The 21,378-nt window shown below is 57.9% G+C and overlaps 1 protein-coding gene across 1 annotated transcript in view; it reads right to left on the minus strand.

Annotated features, from left to right (window-relative positions):
* Positions 1-4,813: 4,813 nt before the first annotated feature.
* PPP1R37 (protein phosphatase 1 regulatory subunit 37) overlaps positions 4,814-21,378 on the minus strand; it is a 37,013-nt gene continuing 20,448 nt past the window's right edge. Inside the window, exons 2-13 of the mRNA XM_040252526.1 lie at positions 11,813-11,910; positions 10,744-10,789; positions 10,364-10,464; positions 9,879-9,998; positions 9,535-9,685; positions 9,287-9,442; positions 7,893-8,005; positions 7,144-7,285; positions 6,891-7,057; positions 6,056-6,791; positions 5,667-5,757; positions 4,814-5,580 (exon numbers count right to left, since the gene is read on the minus strand). Coding sequence (XP_040108460.1) covers positions 5,675-5,757; positions 6,056-6,791; positions 6,891-7,057; positions 7,144-7,285; positions 7,893-8,005; positions 9,287-9,442; positions 9,535-9,685; positions 9,879-9,998; positions 10,364-10,464; positions 10,744-10,789; positions 11,813-11,910 — 1,913 coding nt within the window. The 3' untranslated portion in view covers positions 4,814-5,580; positions 5,667-5,674. The remainder of the gene's footprint in view (positions 5,581-5,666; positions 5,758-6,055; positions 6,792-6,890; positions 7,058-7,143; positions 7,286-7,892; positions 8,006-9,286; positions 9,443-9,534; positions 9,686-9,878; positions 9,999-10,363; positions 10,465-10,743; positions 10,790-11,812; positions 11,911-21,378) is intronic.

A 21,378-nucleotide genomic window follows, 5' to 3' on the forward strand; every position in this document is an offset into this window, starting at 1 on the left:
TAGTCTCCTGGGGCTGCTATAACTAAATACTCCCATGAACAGTATGAAAAGGCAAAATGATAGGAACTCCCCAAGTTATTAGGTGCCCAATATGCTACTGGAGATGAGTGGAGAAATAACTCCGGAAAGAATGAAGGGATGGAGCCAAAGCAAGAACAATACCCAGTTGTGGATATGACTGGTGATACAAGCAAGATCCGATGCTGTAAAGAGCAATATTGCATAGGAACCTGGAATGTCAGGTCCATGAATCAAGGCAAATTGGAAGAGGTCAAACAAGAGATGGCAAGGGTGAACGTCGACATTCTAGGAATCAGCAAACTAAAATGGACTGGAATGGGTGAATTTAACTCAGATGACTATTATATCTACTACTGTGGGCAGGAATCCTTCAGAAGAAATGGAGTAGCCATCATGGTCAACAAAAGAGTCCGAAATGCAGTACTTGGATGCAATCTCAAAAACGACAGAATGATCTCTGTTCGTCTCCAAGGCAAACCATTCAATATCACAGTTATCCAAGTCTATGCCCCAACCAGTAACGCTGAAGAAACTGAAGTTGAACAGTTTTATGAAGACCTACAAGACCTTTTAGAACTAACACCCCAAAAAGATGTCCTTTTCATTATAGGGGACTGCAATGCAAAAGTAGGAAGTAAAGAAACACCTGGGGTAACAGGCAAATTTGGCCTTGGAATGCGGAATGAAGCAGGGCAAAGACTAATAGAGTTTTGCCAAGAAAATGCACTGGTCATAGCAAACATCTTCTTCCAACAACACAAGAGAAGACTCTACACATGGACATCACCAGAAGGTAAACACCGAAATCAGATTGATTATATTCTTTGCAGCCAAAGATGGAGAAGCTCTATACAGACAACAAAAACAAGACCAGGAGCTGACTGTGGCTCAGATCATGAACTCCTTATTACCAAATTCAGACTCAAATTGAAGAAAGTAGGGAAAACCGCTAGACCATTCAGGTATGACCTAAATCAAATCCCCTATGATTATACAGTGGAAGTGAGAAATAGATTTAAGGGCCTAGATCTGATAGAGTGCCTGATGAACTATGGAATGAGGTTCTTGACATTGTACAGGAGACAGGGATCAAGACCATTCCCATGAAAAAGAAATGCAAAAAAGCAAAATGGCTGTCTGGGGAGGCCTTACAAATAGCTGTGAAAAGAAGAGAGGCGAAAAGCAAAGGAGAAAAGGAAAGACATAAGCATCTGAATACAGAGTTCCAAAGAATACCAAGAAGAGATAAGAAAGCCTTCTTCAGCGATCAATGCAAAGAAATAGAGGAAAACAACAGAATGGGAAAGACTAGAGATCTCTTCAAGAAAATTAGAGATACCAAGGGAACATTTCATGCAAAGATGGGCTCGATAAAGGACAGAAATGGTATGGACCTAACAGAAGCAGAAGATATTAAGAAGAGGTGGCAAGAATACACAGAAGAACTGTACAAAAAAGATCTTCACGACCCAGATAATCATGATGATGTGATCACTAATCTAGAGCCAGACATCTTGGAATGTGAAGTCAAGTGGGCCTTAGAAAGCATCACTATGAACAAAGCTAGTGGAGGTGATGGAATTCCAGTTGAGCTGTTTCAAATCCTGAAAGATGATGCTGTGAAGGTGCTGCACTCAATATGCCAGCAAATTTGGAAAACTCAGCAGTGGCCACAGGACTGGAAAAGATCAGTTTTCATTTCAATTCCAAAGAAAGGCAATGCCAAAGAATGCTCACACTACCGCACAATTGCACTCATCTCACATGCTAGTAAAGTAATGCTCAAAATTCTCCAAGCCAGGCTTTAGTAATATGTGAACCGTGAACTTCCTGATGTTCAAGCCGGTTTTAGAAAAGGCAGAGGAACCAGAGATCAAATTGCCAACATCCGCTGGATCACGGAAAAAGCAAGAGAGTTCCAGAAAAACATCTATTTCTGCTTTATTGACTATGCCAAAGCCTTTGACTGTGTGGATCACAATAAACTGTGGAAAATTCTGAAAGAGATGGGAATACCAGACCACCTGACCTGCCTCTTGAGAAATCTGTATGCAGGTCAGGAAGCAACAGTTAGAACTGGACATGGAACAACAGACTGGTTCCAATTAGGAAAAGGAGTATGTCAAGGCTGTATATTGTCACCCTGCTTATTTAACTTCTATGCAGAGTACATCATGAGAAACGCTGGACTTGAAGAAACACAAGCTGGAATCAAGATTGCCGGGAGATATATCAATAACCTCAGATATGCAGATGACACCACCCTTATGGCAGAAAGAGAAAAGTAGCTAAAAAGCCTCTTGATGAAAGTGAAAGAGGAGAGCGAAAAAGTTGGCTTAAAGCTCAACATTCAGAAAACGAAGATCATGGCATCCGGCCCCATCACTTCATGGGAAATAGATGGGGAAACAGTGGAAACAGTGTCAGACTTTATTTTTTGGGCTCCAATCACTGCAGATGGTGACTACAGCCATGAAATTAAAAGACGTTTACTCCTTGGAATAAAAGTTATGACCAACCTAGATAGTATATTCAAAAGCAGAGACATTACTTTGCCGACCAAGGTCCGTCTAGTCAAGGCTATGGTTTTTCCTGTGGTCCTGTATGGATGAGAGAGTTGGACTGTGAAGAAGGCTGAGTGCCGAAGAATTGATGCTTTTGAACTGTGGTGTTGGAGAAGACTCTTGAGAGTCCCTTGGACTGCAAGGAGATCCAACCAGTCCATTCTGAAAGAGATCAGCCCTGGGATTTCTTTGGAAGGAATGATGCTAAAGCTGAAGCTCCAGTACTTTGGCCACCTCATGCGAAGAGTTGACTCATTGGAAAAGACTCTGATGCTGGGAGGGATTGGGGGCAGGAGAAGGGGACGACAGAGGATGAGATGGCTGGATGGCATCACGGACTCGATGGACATGAGTCTGAGTGAACTCCGGGAGATGGTGATGGACAGGGAGGCCTGGCGTGCTGCGATTCATGGGGTCTCAAAGAGTTGGACACGACTGAGCGACTGAACTGAACTGAACTGAGTAGCTTAGAACAGCAGAGATTTATTTCCTTACAGTTCTGGAAGTCAGAAGTCCAAAATCAAGGAGCTGTCAGGGCCATGCCCCCTCAGAAACCTGGAAAGGGAGCCCTTCCTCGCCTCTTTGAGCTTCTGGTGTCCTTGGCTTGTGGTTGCGTCACAAGCCTTCCATCCTCACAAGACCTTTGGTGTCCTTACATCTTCCCTGTGAGTAGTCTGTCCCTGTCTCCAAATTCTCCCTTTTCATATTGGATCAGGGCCCATCCTACAACCTCATTTTAACTTGAATACCTTGATAAAGACCCCATTTCTAAAGTCCCATCTGAGGTCTGGGGGAGGGTCACAATTCAACCCTGAATTCCTAACTACAAGCTGAAATGAAGGGCAGGGACAAGAGGACTCCAGACATTCCCAGGCACCCCACGAGGCATAGGCTCCTTCCCCAGGTGCCCCCCTCAGCCCAGTCTGTTAATCACCTGGCCTGGAGGTGGAGGCAGACAGTAAAGGGGATGGATGAGCACCCAACACTGATTTAAGGACCAAAAGCCCCCACTGGGGTTGACTCCTGGGCAATGGCTAAATTTCACCAAAAACCTACTGTGATCTTTAGGGGGCTGTACTGACAATACCTCAACTTGGCAAAGGACTGTGGTTTCTCAGCACTTTGAAAGAAACTTCGCATTCCTGCATCTCCCCAGGAAGCAGGGGCTGGAGGTGGGACAGCCTGGAGGGGCTCGTCCCCCACCTGGTCACAGCTGTACCAGTCAGGGGATAACGCTGCCCAGAGCCTGGAACCTGTGGGTGTCTCCTTGGCTGCCAGTGGGGCGGGTGCCACGGTGTACATGGCTTCCCCCAGCCCTTTGCCCAAATGAGAGGGAGTCCCAGCTGCGGCTGCCCTAAGGACAGTTAGGACACCACAGTGGTTGGTGACTCAAGGTGTTCATCCCAGTCGCTCAGGCAACTGGGGCAGAAGACCCCCCAGTTTGCATACGAACGGAAGGGGCTCCTGGTCATCAATGCTGTGACTCTCGTTTTCTCACCGCACTTCTTCCTGACCTGAGCCGGCCTCCCACGCAGCAAAGGAGCAGGTGTGAAGGCCTTCCCCTGAAGTGGTTCTCACCTTTTCTGAAAGGTGAGACTCAGATTTCCCAGAAGTGTGTGCCCGACAGCCCTCCAGCCGCACCTCGGTGCCTGTGGGCAGTGACCAGGCGACCGCTGGGCTCCGGGGGCAGGCGTTCTCCTCCCAGGATGTCTGGGGCTGACGGGGCTGGGCTGTCCATTCTCCTTGGCCCACTTCCTTGGTGGCTCAGGCGGTAAAGAACCTGCCTGCAATGCCAGAGACCCGGATTCAATCCCTGGGTCGGGAAGAGTCCTGGAGAAGGGAATGGCAACCCATTCGGGTATTCCTGCCTGGGAAGTCCCATGGACTGAGGAGCCTGGGCGGATATAGTCTGTGGGGGTCACAGAGTCTGACTGGGCAGAGCAATGACTTCTGAACCCAAGCTGGACCTGAAGCTGGGAGTTATTCGGAAGGTATTTCCTCGGAAGAGAGGGGAGTGGAAGCAGGGATGAACTGGCTGTGTCACAGAGGAGCCTGTGGTGGGAAGACCCACTCCTGCCCGTCCCACCTCGGGGCTCTTCTCCAGGATGGCCTCCACACATCCCCATGGATGCTCTGCAGCCGGGACCTGTCACGCCCCTGCCCTCCCCTCCCTCTGCCCGGAGCCCCCACAGAGGAGACCCAGGATCAGCGCAAGCAGAGAGCAGGCAAATGGGGAACCCAGCTCTGGTTTATTAGAAAAGGTGTGAACAGAGTTGCACCGACAGGAGCAGCCCCTCCCCCGCCCTCTCCCCCCCACCCCACCCCCGCGCCCCCCCCCACCCCCGGGTTGTAGTGCCTCTCAGGGCGCAGCCTCACGTGGCCGGGACAGCAGGGTCTCCAAGCCCTGGCTGCTCCCCACCCCAGCTCCCTGAAAGATTTATTGCACTTAAGATAAAGAAAGCTCTGATCCTCGGCTCCCGTCTCCCCCCCACCCACTCCAGCCCAGGCCCTCACCCTGCCTGGGGCTGCTCCACCAAGTCCAACCACCACCACCACCACCACCACCGCTCACCGCCCCTCCCAAGCCGTGCCTCCGGCCTGGTCCCGCACCCGGGGCCCCGGGGGGCCATCCCGCCACCACCTAGGACTTCTGCCCTCGATGGGGCAAGCCTGGCCAAATGGGCCCCTGGGAAGAGGTGCTGGGGCCTCGTGAGCCCCATGACTTTGGAGACCGCATCCACTTCCTCCTCCCTTCCACCCCCAGCCCAGAGTCTTCGAGTGTCGACACATAAATAGAAGTGCTTCAGTCAGGGCAGGGAGGGCCACCCCTGTAGCTCCTGCACCCCGTGTAGTGTTGCTGTGTGGGCAGGTGGGCGAGGGTCCCAGGAAGGCCCCCACCCTCTGGTGTCCCGGGCCTCAGAAGGCTGGGGGTGAGGGTGAGCAGATTCTCATGGCTCTGGCCTCAGCTCTTCGAAGACCGACGGGTAACAGGGAGCTTCGGGAGGAGAGAAGCAGGGGAGCCTGTCAGAGCCGGGGCTCCGCCACCGGCCCCCCGGACCCCGGGCCCGGCCCGCACCACACCTAAAGCGTCACAGTGTCTCCTGCCCAGATTCCTGACTGGCTTCCAGGAGCAGCTCTTCGAGCTCCTTCTCGTTCTTGGAGCAGCTCAGTTCTGTGGGGGGTCGGGGGAGAAGGGTGGGCGGCCTCCAGTCAGGTGGGAGGGCTGGGGGCAGGAGCCCTGCCTGAGCCAGACTCCTAAGGGAGCACAGGTCCGGGGGCCACTGAGACCCTCAGACTGCAGTCCCAGGGACCCAAGGGAGTATGGCGGGGACCGAGAACCCAGTCCCACCCACCCCTGTCAAGGTCCACTTTCTTCAAGGGGAAACTGAGGCACCCCATGGGTGGATGCTTGCCCAGGGTCACACACAGCACCCAGGGGCCCCGCCACCCAGCCCCAGGGCGCCTCTCACCGTGTTCCAGGCCACAGCTTCCCACCTTGGCCTCAGGCCCTGGGGGCGGCTCTGGGGACAGTGCCAGGGCAAACTCAGGCTTCAGGCCGTTGGGCAATGGTGGCCCCACCTGGGGTGGCTGCAGTGGTGGCTGGGGCTCAGGCAGCCCAGGGTCTGGAGTGCTGGCGGCCTCAGTGGGCGTCGGGAAAGGTGAGGGTAGCGGGGAGGCTGAGGCGGGTGGGGACACAGGACCAGGAGGGGTGGGGGCGGTAGGAGGGGCAGGGGGCACAGGAGGCTCTGCCCTCTCGGGTGGACTCTCCACCCGGGTCACCACAAACACTTTGTGGCCCCAGCCTGGGCTGGACACGGAGATGCGCTGCTCGGCGGGGGAGGAGGGGCAGCCTGGGGGGCTCCTGTCCCCAGGGCCCAGGGAGTCCGTGGGGGGCACCAGGGCGGGGCAGGGGGCCTCGGCCCTCTCCCCATCCGCCTCGTCCCCGTCCTCCCCCTCAGAGTCTGAGTCTGAGTCTGAGTCCGGCCCAGGGCTGGGGCCCGGCGCCCCGTTCTGCGCCTCGGCGGCGGGCTCCTCCCGGGGCTCATCGTCCGGCTGGGGCTCGGTGACGGTGATCTCGGGCATGGAGGCCGACAGCTGCAGCCGCTGCTCCTTCTCCTCCCGCTCCCGCGCCAGCACGAAGTTGCGCTTGCAGCCGTTCTGGATTTCGGCGAGCAGCGCCTTCTGTGTCTCGATGAAGCTCTTCACCTGCAGGCAGAGGAGCGGGCCGGGCTCGGGCTCTGGGTGGCCTCCCACAGCAGGTCCCCGGCCCGCCCCCCACCTGCCGGCAGGGAAGAGCCCGCTCACCGCCTCCTTCTTGGGCTCACGGTCGAGGTCCAGACGCAGCAGGGAGTGGTTCACCTTGAGGGCCAACGACAGTGCCATGAGCCCGCCTGTCTTGATCTCGTTCTCCCGAAGGTCCAGTCTCAGGAGGCGGGGGCTCTCGGCGATGAACTCCGCCACTGCCACCGCGCCTGGGAGGGGGACCGCAGGGGCTGGCCACGGGCCCACGCTCGGCTGGCCGCCCCCCTCCCCGGCCCCACCATCCCCTGCGCCCTACCCTCGCACGTGAGCTTGGTGGAGGCCAGGCCGAGGCGCAGCACGCTGCGGTTGCCGATGAGGCCGTTCTTGAGGTTCCGCACGCCCTCATTTCCGATGGGGTTGTGGCCCAGGTTCAGTGTCTCCAGGCTGTGTGTGTGCGGCTGGAGGGATTGGCGCACAAGAGCCAGGAAAGGCCCAGGAAGCCAGTCAGGAAAGAGGCAGGCTCTCCTTGGCAGTGCCCCCAGTCCGAACACCGGCACCTTCCTGCTTTGGGCCGAATCCCTCGTGTACGCAGAAATCTCCCAAGTGCCAGCTGCCCTGTCCACTCCTCAGCCCTCCGAGTGTCCAGCCTCTGACCTCGCCAGCCTCCTGAGGGCTCTGGGCCCAGGCCTGGCTGTGGGTAATTCTTAACTTGGGCCTGAGGCCTTGTACCCTGTGGGCTTGCTTTGAATACCATGTGATGAAGAGATTCAGGACTTACTGAAGCCTCCCAGGAATGCTAACTTTCTGTGCAAAACGCTTTCCCCTGGCACAAGGCACTGTCTTGTACTAGGCTGTGGTGCTGGGTGTGGAGAAGCAATGAAGAAAGGGCTGCCCTCCTCAGAGGAAAAGGGAGCAGGGGCCGGAGCAGAGACCACGCAGGGCTGGCGGGGAAGGCCAGGTTCCCCAACTGGCAGGATGAGCCGAGACCGCGGAAGAGGAGGAAGAAGGGGGGCGGGGGAGGTGCTGGAGGGGCCACGCTGCCCCCTCCCTCTCCAGCCGACTCACCAGCGTCATGCCCAGGAAAGCCATGCCCGTGTGCGTGAGCTGGTTGTTCCACAGCACCAGGGTCGTCAGCCCCTTCCTCTGCTCCTTAAGGCCCTCGCAGATGTAGGCCAGACCTGGGGAGGCCCGTGGGCAGGTCTTGTCCGGGGTCGGGGAGTCTCCCCGGGGGACGCTGGCCAAGAGCCACCTGAGAGTGCTCAGAAAGCCCCGCCCCGGCCTGCCCAGCCCCACAGGCTCTGGCCCCACTACCTGGGACCTGGTACACACAGCTTCCCAACCCCAGGGATCATTCGTCCCCTGGGTAAGTAGATGAAGGACTCCTCCACCTGTCTCAGATCTTCACTCAAATCTCGCCCACTCACAGGACAGTCCTGGCCAGCCTACCCTCAGCAGACAGCTCTGTCCACCATCGTGGCTTGCTTCTCTTCACGGCATGTCTCACCATCTAACAGACATTATTAATGTATCTTGGCTTTGTCTCTCCTGAGACAGAGACCTCTGCCTCACTCATTGCTGTGAACCAGGAGCCAATAGGCCTTGAATGTGGTAGGTGCTCAGTAACCATGGTGTCCAGGGCCAGATGCCCTGGAGGAAGGCGCTGGACTTGCTGCCCCATCCTGTACCTCCCTCCCCTGGGACTCTGCTCAACAGTGAGCCAGGATGAAATCAAATTCCTAACACTGACAAGGCCCTGTGACTAGTCCCTCTTCACTGCTCACTCACCTTTGGGCTCACTGGGGCTCTTCCCCCCAGATATATAACATCTAAGCTCTTTCCCAGGCTTTCCTGATGGTTTAAGCAGTAAAACAGTCTGCCTGCAATGCAGGAGATGGGAGTTCTATCAGAGGGTCAGGAAGATCCTCTGGAGAAGGGCATGGCAACCCATTCTAGTATTCTTGCCTGGAAAATCCCATGGACAGAGGAGCCTGGTGGGCTACAGCCCATGGGGTCATAAAGAGTAGGACACGACTGAAGTGACCGAGCATGCACGCACTAGCTCCTTCCTACCTCAGATCTCTGCACTTGGTATTCTCTGCCTGGATTCTTCCCTAGGCTGTTTAAATGGCTGGCTCCAGCCCAGCCTCCTCACCACCACCCAGAGGTCCCTGCCTGCACACCTTGAACAGCTTCTGGTTGATCCTTTATCCCAATATCAACTATCTGGTCAATACTGCACCTCACCCTGAAGGAACAGCTGAGCTGTCCCCTCCTCCCTCATCGCAAGTCGGGGCCAAACCCTGGGGCTCCCACAGCCTGGCCCCATCTGCACCATCAGCACGAGGGGAGGGCTGGGACTGTCCTGGCCACCCATGTCAGCAGCACCACAAGCGACTGGCTGGCCACACAGTGGGTGCCGGGGAACTGAAGCAGGGGTCAGGTAGGGACCACATACCCACCTGAGTCCAGCACGTGGTTGTTGCGGAGGTCCAGGATCTGCAGGGAACAGTTGAACTTGAGCAGGTTGCCGAGCTGGGCCGAGTCCTGCAGGCCATTGAGCTTGTTGTCGGCGAGGTACAGCTCCCGCAGAGTCATGTTCATCTTCAGGGCCGTGGCTGGGGGAGAGGGGGAGGGGGTTGTGACCGGCCAGGCCTGGGGGACCTGGCCAACAGCCCGAGCCCAGCAGCACGCCGCCCTGGGGCCTCACCAAGCAGCATGAGGGGCCGCCCCGACAGGCTGGAGCTCTCCAGATGCAGCACTGCTAGGCTGCTGCGGATGCGCAGGGCGCGCGCCACGAAGGGCGCCGAGTGGTCCAGGAGGGGTGTGTTGCGGGCGTCCAGGTACTGAAGGCAGCTTGTCTGCGAGGCAGGTGCGTGAGGGGCGGGGTCAGGCTGGCCCCGCCCTCCCCCCCCTGGGGGCGGCCCCCCCCCAATCCCAACAGCCTCATGGACAGCAGGGCCACCTGGCTGTACAGCGGGGGACACTGGCTGGTGAAGGGAGGGCTGTGGAACCAGGCCCTACGAAGAGAGGCTGCAGGCCAGAGGTGCCCACCTTGCGCATCATGTGGGCGGCGGCCTGCCAGCCCCGGGTGCCGATGTGCTTGTTGAAGGAGATGTTGAGGTGTGTGGCCGACTCGTAGTACTCAATCATGTCGAAGAGGGCTGAGGCACCCTGGGCAGAGACAGCGGGGCTCGGCCTCAGGTCGCGGCCGCCCAGGAAAGCCAGGAGGCAGGGGCTGAGGCACTAGACCCCCAAAGGCCATACGCCTCCGCTCAGGCCTGCTTCCCCATGTATCCCCCCTTGCTTAGGAAGCCCCATCCTTGGGGTGAATCTGTGAGACCGTTTCTCTGGGCCCCATCCGGAATCCAACCCCACCCCCCACTCTGGGCGCTCTGGCCGTCTCCCTGATCTTGCTCCTTAAGAGGCCCTGCCAGCCTCTGTCCAAGGGAGTTCCTTTTTTCTGCTATGCCCTCCCCCGAGACCTCTAAGGGGCAGGGAGCTCAGGGCGTGGGGATGGGCGGTGGCGGGCTGCTCACATCTTCGTCCAGGTTCGTCTGTTCCAGATCCACGACCTTGAACTGCAGCCTCTTGAAGACCTCTTCCAGGGCCTCGCAGGTCTTGTAGTCAAGCTTCTCACCTGAGACAAGACGGAGTGCCGTGGGCGCATGCGCATCTGTGGGCGCATCTCTAAGCATGTGCACTCACGCGTGGGGCGGGCCGCTGGGTGGAAGTACGGGCTCCTGGCCAACCCAGGGAGGAAAGACCCTCCCGCCTCCCCACGGCTCGAGGCACCTGTCTCACCTCCGGGGACGCCCACACCTCTCTCTGGCCCAGCTCTGCCTGCCCTCGGCCACCTCCAGGGAGGCCCCAGCTTTGCCCACCACCCAAGGGCCCCCGGCCCCTTCCAGACACACACCTTTCAGATCCAGACAGTCGATGCGGTGCCCGAGGTCCGTGAACTCCTGGGAAAGCAGAGCGGACGGTGGTCAAGGCAGGAAGCCCTTGACCAGGCTGTCAGGTTGTCTGTCCCTAACAGTGGGGCAGCCAGGGCTCTGAAACAAGCAATCCTGGAACATTCTGGAATGACCCATCCAGAGGGAAGGCACTAAGGCAGTGCTTTACCAACACGACCAGGGTGGACAGGCGACCTGCGAGTGACAACCAGGGAGAGCAGGCCAGAGGCACAGCAAGGCCCTGTGTGTGTGTCTGTTAGTCGCTCAGTCGTGTCCAATTCTTTGTGACCCCACAGACTGCAGCCTGCCAGGCTCCTCTGTCCATGGGGATTCTCCAGGAAAGAACACTGGAGTGGGTTGCCATTCCCTTCTCCAGAGGATCTTCCGAACCCAGGGATCGAACCTGAGTCTCCCACACTGCAGGTAGATTCCTTATGGGCTGAACCACCAGAGAAGCCCCACAGCAAGGCCTTAGTCATACAAAAAAACAGAACCTGCCCACATGTCTACTACACACCTCTCTGGACAGTGACTCCTCCATTTATAAAAGCAGAAAGTCTAGAGGGTGAAAACCCCAAGCTGCCACCAGGGGGCACTCCTGGGAATGGGACTTGGGCAAGAATTGAGAAACAGCTTGCTTTCTGTATCTGCAGTATTTGAACTTTTTAAAAAGAAAGAATATACATTATTTTTGTCATTCAGACTTTTAAATTTCATATACATGGCTTTTCCCCTGAGGAAGAGAACTTCTTTGGGGAGCAGATAATTCTTGACAAGTAATTTCCTACTTTATATAATTCTGTACTGTTTATTTAAATATTCATGAAGAGCCTGACTGGTTTTACCACTTAAAAGAGGATTTTCAAAGACATATTTACATTAGCCCTTGGCTGGCTGGCTAGGCTGGGGAGGAGGAGTGTTCTGTGTACCCTCTCTTGCTTGGGGCAGACATCACGAGCCCAGAGGGTGCTGGGGGTAACAGGGAGGGCAGCTTCACCCCAGGGACCACTCCCACCCCGTCATCTGGCATACCTGGAGCTGCCTGAGGAGCTTGGGGATCTGTCTGCAGTTCAGCTTCTGGCAAGCCTGCTTGTAGGCGCCAATAATCTCGTCCACGGTCACATTCTGGGCTGTAGGCAAAGAAGACCCAGGCAGGTGACGCTCCACCCCCTGGGCCTCATTCATCCATTCCTACCCACCACCCTCTGCCCCCCGCCCCTTCCCCTCTCAACTTCCTTCCAACAACCCACTGAGTTCAGTCCTGCTGTTGAGGTCCCTTGCTGTGACTGCTGCTCTGGGGACGTGTCTCCCGGCGCCCCCAAACCAAGTTAGCCCACCCTCCCACACCTCCCCATAGCTCCCCAAACACCTTCACATAAACATCATACGACTAATGTCACGCCAGTTTTCTACCCGTCGGCTACTTCCTCCATTAGATTGGGAGCCCCCGCAGGGCAGGACTGGGGCTCCCTCGGTCTCCCCCACGGTCCCCACCACCACCCAGCACAGGGCCAGACCCAGAGCAGATGTCTGATTTGTGGTTTCCTTTGAATGAGAGAATGAGGCCACACTCCGACCTTATGAGGAAGTTGAGCTCAGAGAGGTGAAGCACTTTGCCCAAGGTCACACAGCTGGTGAGTGGTGGAGCTGGAACTCAGCCCTCAACTGTGATGCCACACTGCCTCTCAGATTCCTCACTCCAGAAACTCCCTCAGCACCGAACCGGGCTTCCTGGGCCCCAGGGACACGGCAGCAGTCAGAATCCCTGATACAGCCCTGGCGCCCCAAGGAGGCGGACAGTGGCTCCCCAAATGAACGAGGGGTGCAGCCCAAACCCAACCTGCACAGGCTTGTCCTTGGGAATCTCGGGGCCTGTTACCACGTGGAAGGTAGGGCTAGCCTTTCTGTCTGCACAGATTTGCCTTTTCTGGACATTTCATACAACGATGGTAAACAGTATGTGGCCTCTGGCGGCCTGCTTCTTTCTGGAACGGAACAGTTTTGAGTTTCGGCCCCTTTGTAGTGCTGCGTAGTAAATGTCCAGGTATGCATTTTGTTTAGCCATACACCAGGTGAAAAGACCAGTTTTTGGCTGTCAGAGCCTGGATTTTGCCCGGGGGCAGCCAGGAGTGCCGGAGAAGGCAACGGCACCCCACTCCAGTCCTCTTGCCTGGAAAATCCCATGGACAGAGGAGCCTGGTAGGCTGCAGTCCATGAGATTGCTAAAGAGTCGGACACAACTGAGCGGCTTCACTTTCACGTGCATGCACTGGAGAAGGAAATGGCAACCCACTCCAGTGTTCTTGCCTGGAGAATCCCAGGGACAGAGGAGCCTGGTGGGAGGCCGTCTACGGGGCTGCACAGAGTCGGACACTACTGAAGCGACTTAGTAGCAGCAGCAGCAGCCAGGAGTGCAGGAAGGAAGGGCTCTGAGCCGGGGAGGCACGGAGTCAGGCTGGGTGCAGGGAGCCAGTAAGCGTGGAGCGGACACGGGGGCTGCAGGGCGGGCAGGGGATGGACCTGCGGGAGCCTCTGTAGAGCTTCTGGGCAGGTATTTCCAGGGGACGCTCCCTCCGGCCACCACTCTGCCAGGAGCCCAACACCTGACCCTATCAAACAGCACAATGACTTCTTGCGGAGGAAACCAAGGTCCAGGGAAGGAAAGCTGCCTCCCTGGGGCCAGGCAGAGCCGAATACCTGCTCCGGAACTCTCTCTGTTGTGTTAGGTAGGGATGCTAGAGGAAAGAAGCCTGTAGAGGCCCCGGGCTCCCCAGGGCTCAGGCTCCATCCTAGACCCCTCGTTTCCTTCTTGAGGGAAGTGGGCAGCATGGAGCCTGAGAGAAGCTAGCTGTAGGTGACCAGCAGCCTCTCCCATCAGCTGCCCTCGCTGCCATGCCATCACGTGCCCGGTGGCTCCCAGCTCTGGGGGAGGGGGGACTGGCACTGGCCTGTCCTCAGGGAGTCCGCCAAGCAGGGGGCCACTGACCCCTCAGGGGGTCCATGAACTTGAGAAAAATTGCCTCTTTAGTTTCACTAGCTGAACTGTGAAGTAATTTAGCATTTTCTTCTTACAGGCAAAAAAGAGAGAAAAGAAACACTCTTTAGCAGACCCTAACACTCTCATGAATAGAAGCGGCAGATGTTTTCACGTCACGTAACAGTTCCTGCAGATCCTGAATGCTCATCACTGCTTTGGGAGCCATCCGAGCTGCTGCTATGTCCTGTTATTTCACGTGTCAATGAGGATGAGTATAAATACTATATAATGATTTTAAAGGTATTTAGTAAACTGTACCCTTTATAAATCCCGTTTTTCGCCTTTAAGAATCGCTGCTCCACGGGGCTTCCCAAGTGGCACCAGCGGTAAAGAACCTGCCCACCAATGCAGGAGATTTCTAGAGTCGCGAGTTCAATCCTTTGGTCAGGAAGATCCCCAGGAAGAGGGCATGGCAACCCACTCCAGGATTAAAAAATAAAAATAAAAAAGTCACTCTAAGAAAGTGTACACAGGCTTTACCCGATGGCCAAAAGGCAAAAACTGCTCCCTGAGACCCACTCCCTTCAGTAATGGCCCCCAGGCCAAGGTGGGGTTGTGGTGATGAAGTGGGGACGGGGTACACATGGGGTTGTTAACCAGCAGTTCTCAGTATCCTAGACAGTCTGCAGGAAATACGAGCCCTTAGCAACCTCTCAAATTGCAGCTGGTCCTCTAGGGGTCCAGCTCCAACACTGCTTCCTCCAGGAAGCCCTCCCTGACTGCCTAGGACTTCTGGTTCCTGATGTCCCCTGAAAGCCTACCCACTGGGTTGGTCTTTGCTCTGAGAGACCTCCTGGTGAGTCTGAAGGCCAGGGTCTCTGATCCTGCCACCTCCACACCAGCCACAGGTACCATCCAGCCACTCCTCCAGCAAGGCGCCCGTGGGGTTTCGATGCCGGTACAGCCTCACACAAGGTCACTGCCAGGGCTGGGCGAGGCAGCACCTGCCCACTCGGGTGCAGCAGGGGAAGCTGAGAGGAGGGGCAGGAGAGACAGGCTCGGAGACCTGGGGCCCAAGGCCCAGAGCAGCTGCAGACAAGAATGACAACTGCGGGCTTCCCTGGTGGCTGAGTGGTGAAGAGTCTACCTGCCAACGCAGGAGATGTGGGTTTGATCCCTGATCCGGGAAGATTCCACATGCCGTGGAGCAACTAAGTCTGTGCGCCACGACTACCGAAGCCCGTGCACCTACAGTCCCTGCTCTGCCACACGAGAAGACACGGGGGGCAACGAGAAGCCCACGCACCGCAATCAGAGCACGCCCACTTGCCGCGACTGGAGAAGAGCCTGCGCGTGGCATCGAAGACCCAGCTCAACCCCAAACGCAAATACAATAAAATTACTTTTCAAAAAGAATGATAGCTGTGTCTTGTCATTTTCCTCTGATGCTGAGACACACATTCCAGGTGGGGGCAGCAATGGGGTGAAACAGAGGAACAGAAGCGGGGTTCAGCCTGAAGGTCCCCCGGCCCCACCTTGCTTTTCTCAACAGCACACCACCAGCCATGTCCCCAGGCCTGGTCGGTCACCCATGGGCACGTGTGAGTGTCAGGTGGATTGGGAAGGACCTTGAGGTCATCAGTATGTATGGGCATTTCATTCATACATAAGAAAAAGGAACTATTAAATCAAAACCAGCATTTTGCATAGATTATCAGTGGAAATAAATGAGAAGAAACATATTCAAATTTTTTTAATGAACCAATATTAAAAAAAAGAACACGGTAAGGAAACGGCAGTACAGGTGGTTCGGACAAATTACATAGAGCGTTTACGCAGCATTTCCGCCGTGCCAGGCGCCACCCAAGCACTTTACAGGCTCGGGAGTTGGCCTGGGCAGCCGGCTCACGACCAGCCCACACACACTTGCTCATCTGTGATGCTGTGACGAAATCATCAAGGCCCCACCTCGGGTCATCCGCCCTCGACTTGTCCAGCCTTAACAGAACCACAAGGCCACTGCAAGTCAAAGGGCCGGGCCTCTGGCTGCAGCCAGGCACCCACAGACGAGCAAGCGGACCCGGAGAGCTAGGGTGAGGAGAACCGCTCACATGGTGAGGTCACTGGCCGCCAGGCTGGGCCAGGCTGGGAGGCCTGAGTCAGAGCCCTGCCCCCAGGTTCCGAGGGCAAGGCTGCAAAGTGGTGAGGGCCCAGCTCCAGCCTGCAGTTGGGGGGCCTGGGGCCTGGCTGCCCCCTGCCCCCGTGAGCTCAGGAAGGCCCTGCCTGGATGCAGCTCACCGGAGACACGGGGTCTTGCGGCATGGTTGAGCACGGGCTCCGGAGCCAGAACGCCTGGGGCCAAGTCCTGGCTCCCAACTTAAACCCTATGACTCTGAGGAAAACGACGGAACGTCTGCACCTCAACCACCTGACCCTAAAAACGGGGCCGAGCGGGACTCCTCCCAGGGTGAGTGTGCACTGAGTCAGCACAGCACACCCCTCAGACCAGGGCCGAGCTCACGCTCCAGAGTGCTCCTCGAGGCCGGCTGGCCGTCACTGCCCTGTTTTGTCCCCACACTGGAAGGCGGGGACCCAGAAGAGAACAAAGCACCTGTTGAGTGATGGAATAGTTGGTGAGGCGTGTGCGAGGGGGACACGCCTGTGAGTGTGTGTTTCCAGCTCCCATAGCCACGGCTGCCAAGGTCTGATTTGGGCCGGGGCTGGTGTAAGCAGCCGTCAGAGAGCAGGGGCGGTGCGGTGAGGGGCGCACCCCCAGGCGCCGGGAGTGGGATGCGAAGAGGTCACTGCTTCAGGTAAGAGGACCCATGTTCTGACCCTCATCCTGTGAGGCCGTGATGAACACAATGACCTCTTTCCCTCTCTGAAAGGGAATCTGGAGGGTCTCAGGAGAGAGGGACATGAGAGCACCCGCCATGGAGCTGCCCAATGCAGGGCCTGGCTCAGCAGGAGACACAGCTGGTAAAAGTGGCGATGGTGGCTGCGGCCACCACTTCCAGGCATCGGGCACTTACTCCGTCTAAGCCACCATGCTGAGCACTTTCTATGCAGTTTCGTTCTGCCAGCTGCGTGACCTTGTGAGTCTGGCAGGTACATTTCTACTTTGTAATCAGGGGAAGCAAGCTCAGAAAGGGCAAGTCATCTGTCCAAGGTCATGGAGTCAGGAGCAGCCGGGCTGGAATGCACACTCCGACCTGTCCTGCTCTGTAACTGGAACACGGCTCCATTCTCACGTGACCTTGACAGGCCCGGGGGGAGGCAGGGGCCAGGGCGAAGGTGTGAGCTGTGAGGAGCGAGGCCCGTGTGCAGCTGGCGCCAGTCTCCCAGGAAGAGGCTGTGGGGTAAACGAGACTGCTCCCCCACCCCGGCCGCACAAAGGGGCACAGAAACCCGATGCCAGGCGTCAGGTGACGGCCGAGAGGGCTCTCTCCTCTGCACACAGGTGCAAAGGCACCGACGAGAGGCAAGGACGGGGTGTACCAGGGGGCAGCAGTGGCTCAGGCCATACCCGCGCCAGCCTGGGGCTGTGGTCACCCCAGTGGGCGTCAAAACCAGGAAGCAGCAGTGGGGGTGGGGGAGAGTGGGGCACGGGGATGGGGGCCAGTTCTCACTCCTGAGGCTTCAAAAGCAGGTGCAGATACACATGAGAGAGACAGAGAGCAGGGGGCAGTAGCCCAGGGGAGCAGAGAGGCAGGACAGCAGGGGGACAGGCTGGGCTGGATCCAGGGCACCAGGAGAGGCGGAGGGGCGGGGATGGGGACCCAGCGGGCCTCAGCGAGCACTCCGCTCTCTGTACGAGACAGGAGCCACCAGGCTGGTTCAGAGCAGTGTCAGGGGCTATCCGAGGTCTGGGGAAGACTGCGTCTGTGGAGACCAGGGCCAAGGAAAGCGAAGCCCCGAGTCCCCTAACAGGGAGGCTATCAGGACTGGCGCCCAGAGCTGAAGAGGGAGGCTGAGGCTACTGGGTGGCCAGGAGCCAGGCCTGGGTTCTAATCGCATGTGGTCCTGACTCCCAGGGCCTGGTCAGCGCATCTGCGGAACCCACCCTCAGAGGGTCCTGTCACGCCCTTCCTACCCCAGACAGAAGGGCACCATCACCACCACCCTGCCTGAGAGAGAGGAAACCAGAGCCTCGCAGCAGCAAGGTCACTGCAGTGACCAGTCCTGCAGGGCACCCAGGCTCTTGTGGCCCACGCCTCAACGTCTGGGGAACACCATCCTCGCCGACCCAGGCCACTTGGGCTCACACCTTCAGGGGGCACCAGGCCAGCAGCCCCCAGGCAGGCGGTGTGCCAGGCTCACAGTCCAGCCCCAGTGAGGCTGCCTTGTCCGCGTCCCCCTCCCGCTGCCCCGGGCAGTCAGCACCCAGGCCCCACTGCCCTCGCGACGCCATCTCCGGGCCCCAGGTGGGACGTCTGCATTACCTCCACGTCCCGCCATCCTCCCCAGAGGTGCCCTGTCCGCAGCCTCCTTTCAGTGACTCGCCAGGGACAGGGGGATGACCCCTGCAGGGCTGTCAGGAAACAAGAGCTCGCGTCCCCAGGGGTGGACGAGGTGGCCTCCCACTTTTGGAGCAGCCACTCCAGAATCCACCAAGGGGAGAGTGCCTCCTGAGAATAAAGCCGACTTGGGAGAGGTGAGCCCAGAGGAGAAGAGAGATACAGGATCCAGCGAGGCCAGAAGTCAAGCTAGTCAAGGCTCCGCAGATCCAGAAGACAATAAAATCCCCCTTCAGCCTTCAGCCCCTTGGAGTGAGGCTTCTAACCCAGAATTCCCACTTAGACACCATCTTCCTATTCGTCAGCCCATACCTCCCAGGCCTGGGACTTGCCAAGCTGTGTGCTGGCACTGGGGGGACAGGGAGGGCTTGGACTGGGGGAGGAATCCCCACCCTTCAGCGGTTCTTATCTGGGGGAGGAGCATGCAGTCCATCCAGGGAGGCCCTCTGGGGGCGCTGCGCATGTTCTGGACTGGGCTGGGACAAGGTGGAGGGGGAAGCTAGGTCTCAGGAGCCCCCTTGAAGACTTGCTCATGGAGCCCCTGCACCCCGCCAGCAGTGTGCTCCAGCCACACTCAAAACTCCTTTCCCAGAAAGGCCCAGGGCTTCACCTCACCTCGTTTTCTCCCTCCTCTTAGGCAGGACAGTCTCATTTCAACCCTCAGCTCAGGGGTCCCCTTCTCTGGGGAGCCCTCCATGACCCCCCGCTGGTCAGGCTCCTTCCCCTGGGCTCCCCATACATTCCCCTGCACTGTCCCTAACAGGGCCAGGTGCAGAGAAGGCACCATGACAGGGTGGGGAGGGAGAGGCAGATGGCGGAGCACACGCCAGGCCACTGTCCCAGGCCTTGAAGGCAGACAGGGCCTTCTGACATCGTGGGGCAGGGGGTCAGCTCCACGTGCAGAAGAATACAGAAGAGCCTGGAGGGAGGCGGGCAGGATGCCAGAGCCCAGACTGCCAGAAATGCCCCATGACCCGCCTTCGGTAGGCATCGTCACTCTGCCTTCCTGGTGAGGCATGCAATGGGAAGTGACCTGCCCAGGGGCGCTTCTCCAGCGGGAAGCAGAGGCCACAGCTAGCCCCGTCTGCGTTGTCCACACCCTGCGTCTCCAGCCCCCGCGCTGGCTCCTCGGCTGGGGAGGGGGCCTCGTTGAGTTCTCCCCGACACCCCTTGACGACAGCCTCCGCCAGTCCAGTCCCCAAAGATGGAAACCGAGGTTCGGAATCCTTCCACACTCATTCTCAGAGTAAAGAGAAATTTGAATTAAATGCAAGTACACTGACGTATTTTACAGACAGGCCGACCCCCACGAGCTGGACAGCACCTGCTGGTGACCGTGGGAGGCGGGCACCCCCTCGAGGAGCTGGTGTCCGCAGCAACAGGCACAACCCCTTTCGACAGCAGTGTGGCTACATCAACCGATCAACACGCCAAAAGACAAATGCGTGTGCCCTTTGCTCCAGCACCTCCACTCCTGGAGACTCATCCAGAGATCCTTGAAAGGTGTGAACCTGCATACCTAACAGGTTACTACCCACGGCGTGGAGCAGAAGAGCATGCCGGTGAACACCACCTTTCGCGGAACAGTGCTCGTTGTTAGAAAGCAAGCTAACCCAGAGACGGAGCAGCAAGGGACGCCGCCCAGGAATCGGAGCGTGACGGCCTTCCTGGCAGCCTCCGGTGCCTCGCCCTGGGGCGGGGAGCCTCCTTTGGCGGGGGGCGGGGGGCGCTCCTCTCCAAGCATCATGTACTGTGTACAGGGCCACAGGGAGCGCGGTCTTGTCCTGCACCGGGGAAGATGACCACCGACAACAGAAGGTGGCTGGCTTGAGGCTGAGGGCCCCCGCCAATTCAGAAGCAACTTAGAAGAACGTATGGGGGGATGGCGGGTATCTAGGACTTGCTGCAAAATAATGGGGGCGAGGCAGCCTGAGGGTCAAGACTGGCCACATACGGGTCGTTACTGAAGCCAGAAAGCGGGTTCATCATACCCCTACAGTTGCTATGTTGGAAAACGTCCATAATGAAAAGTTAAATGAGGGGCAGAAAGCAGCTGCTCAGAGCTGGTGGTCCACACAGGGCCCCAGGGCAGCGTTTGGGACTGGAGGGAGGAAGCTTGAGGGAAGCCAAGGCCAGCCTTCCACGACAACCTTAATCACAGCCAGGTCTGGCCCAGCAGGTGATCAGCCAACATGGGCTGCAGGAAGGGAGGGAGGAATACAAAGCTGGGCCTCAGACCCACACCAGGGGGACAGGGCACCCAGACGGAGGGCTGTCACGGGGAATCTGAGGCACACGGTGGTGAAGCGGGGCGACCGAGGGCTCCAGCACTGGCCTGCTGATGGCAGTGTCCCTGAGTTCTGCACGGAGCCCGCCGATGGTGACAACCTTCATGTGCCTGAGCTGACGCCTCAGAGCACCCCTGGGAAGGGGAGATGATCAGGCCCCCAACCTAAGACAAACAAACTCAGGTGCCGAGAGGAGGCGACACCTGAGTGGGCATACAGGACGCACACTCAGGGCCTCCTCTCTCACGGCTGGGCCACTATGGCCTCCAGAGTCGGCCGAAGTCAGCTCCATGGCTCCGCGTCCGCCAGGAGGAAGCGCCCTTGGGTGCCCGTGCCCACGGCGGGTACGACTCCTCAGGCCTTGCCCCCTGCCAGGCCGGGGGCTCCCCCAGGACCCAGCCACAGGGTGCTCTGGGGGCCAGGAGGTCCAGGGCCAGGCCGGGGGAGTGACAGGGCCCAGACAGAGCGGAGGGGAGCAGCGGCCTTTGCTAGGACGACTTCCACCAGCAGGGGTTTCTAGCAGCACAGCTGGCTCCAAAAGAAGCCTCTGCCTGTGACTCCTCGGGAAAAACGAAGGGACATGGTCATGAGTTATTCCACCCGATGACGAAGCACTGAGCTTCCTCCACCCCTGCCAGCCTTTCCGTAGCTCAGAGGGACCGAGGCAGCGGAGGTCACGCCCAGGCTGGAAGTGCTAACTTTCCCAGCAGAGGGTGCCCATGTCGCCACTGGTGATGCCAAGCTCCATCCGTCCTGGAGTCGCACCAGCGCCAGAGGCTGCCGCCCCTCACTCCAGCCAGCCTGGTCTCCTGGGCC

The sequence above is a fragment of the Oryx dammah genome, unplaced genomic scaffold, assembly GCF_014754425.2.
Source record: "Oryx dammah isolate SB20612 unplaced genomic scaffold, SCBI_Odam_1.1 HiC_scaffold_13, whole genome shotgun sequence".
NCBI classification, from domain to species: domain Eukaryota; kingdom Metazoa; phylum Chordata; class Mammalia; order Artiodactyla; family Bovidae; genus Oryx; species Oryx dammah.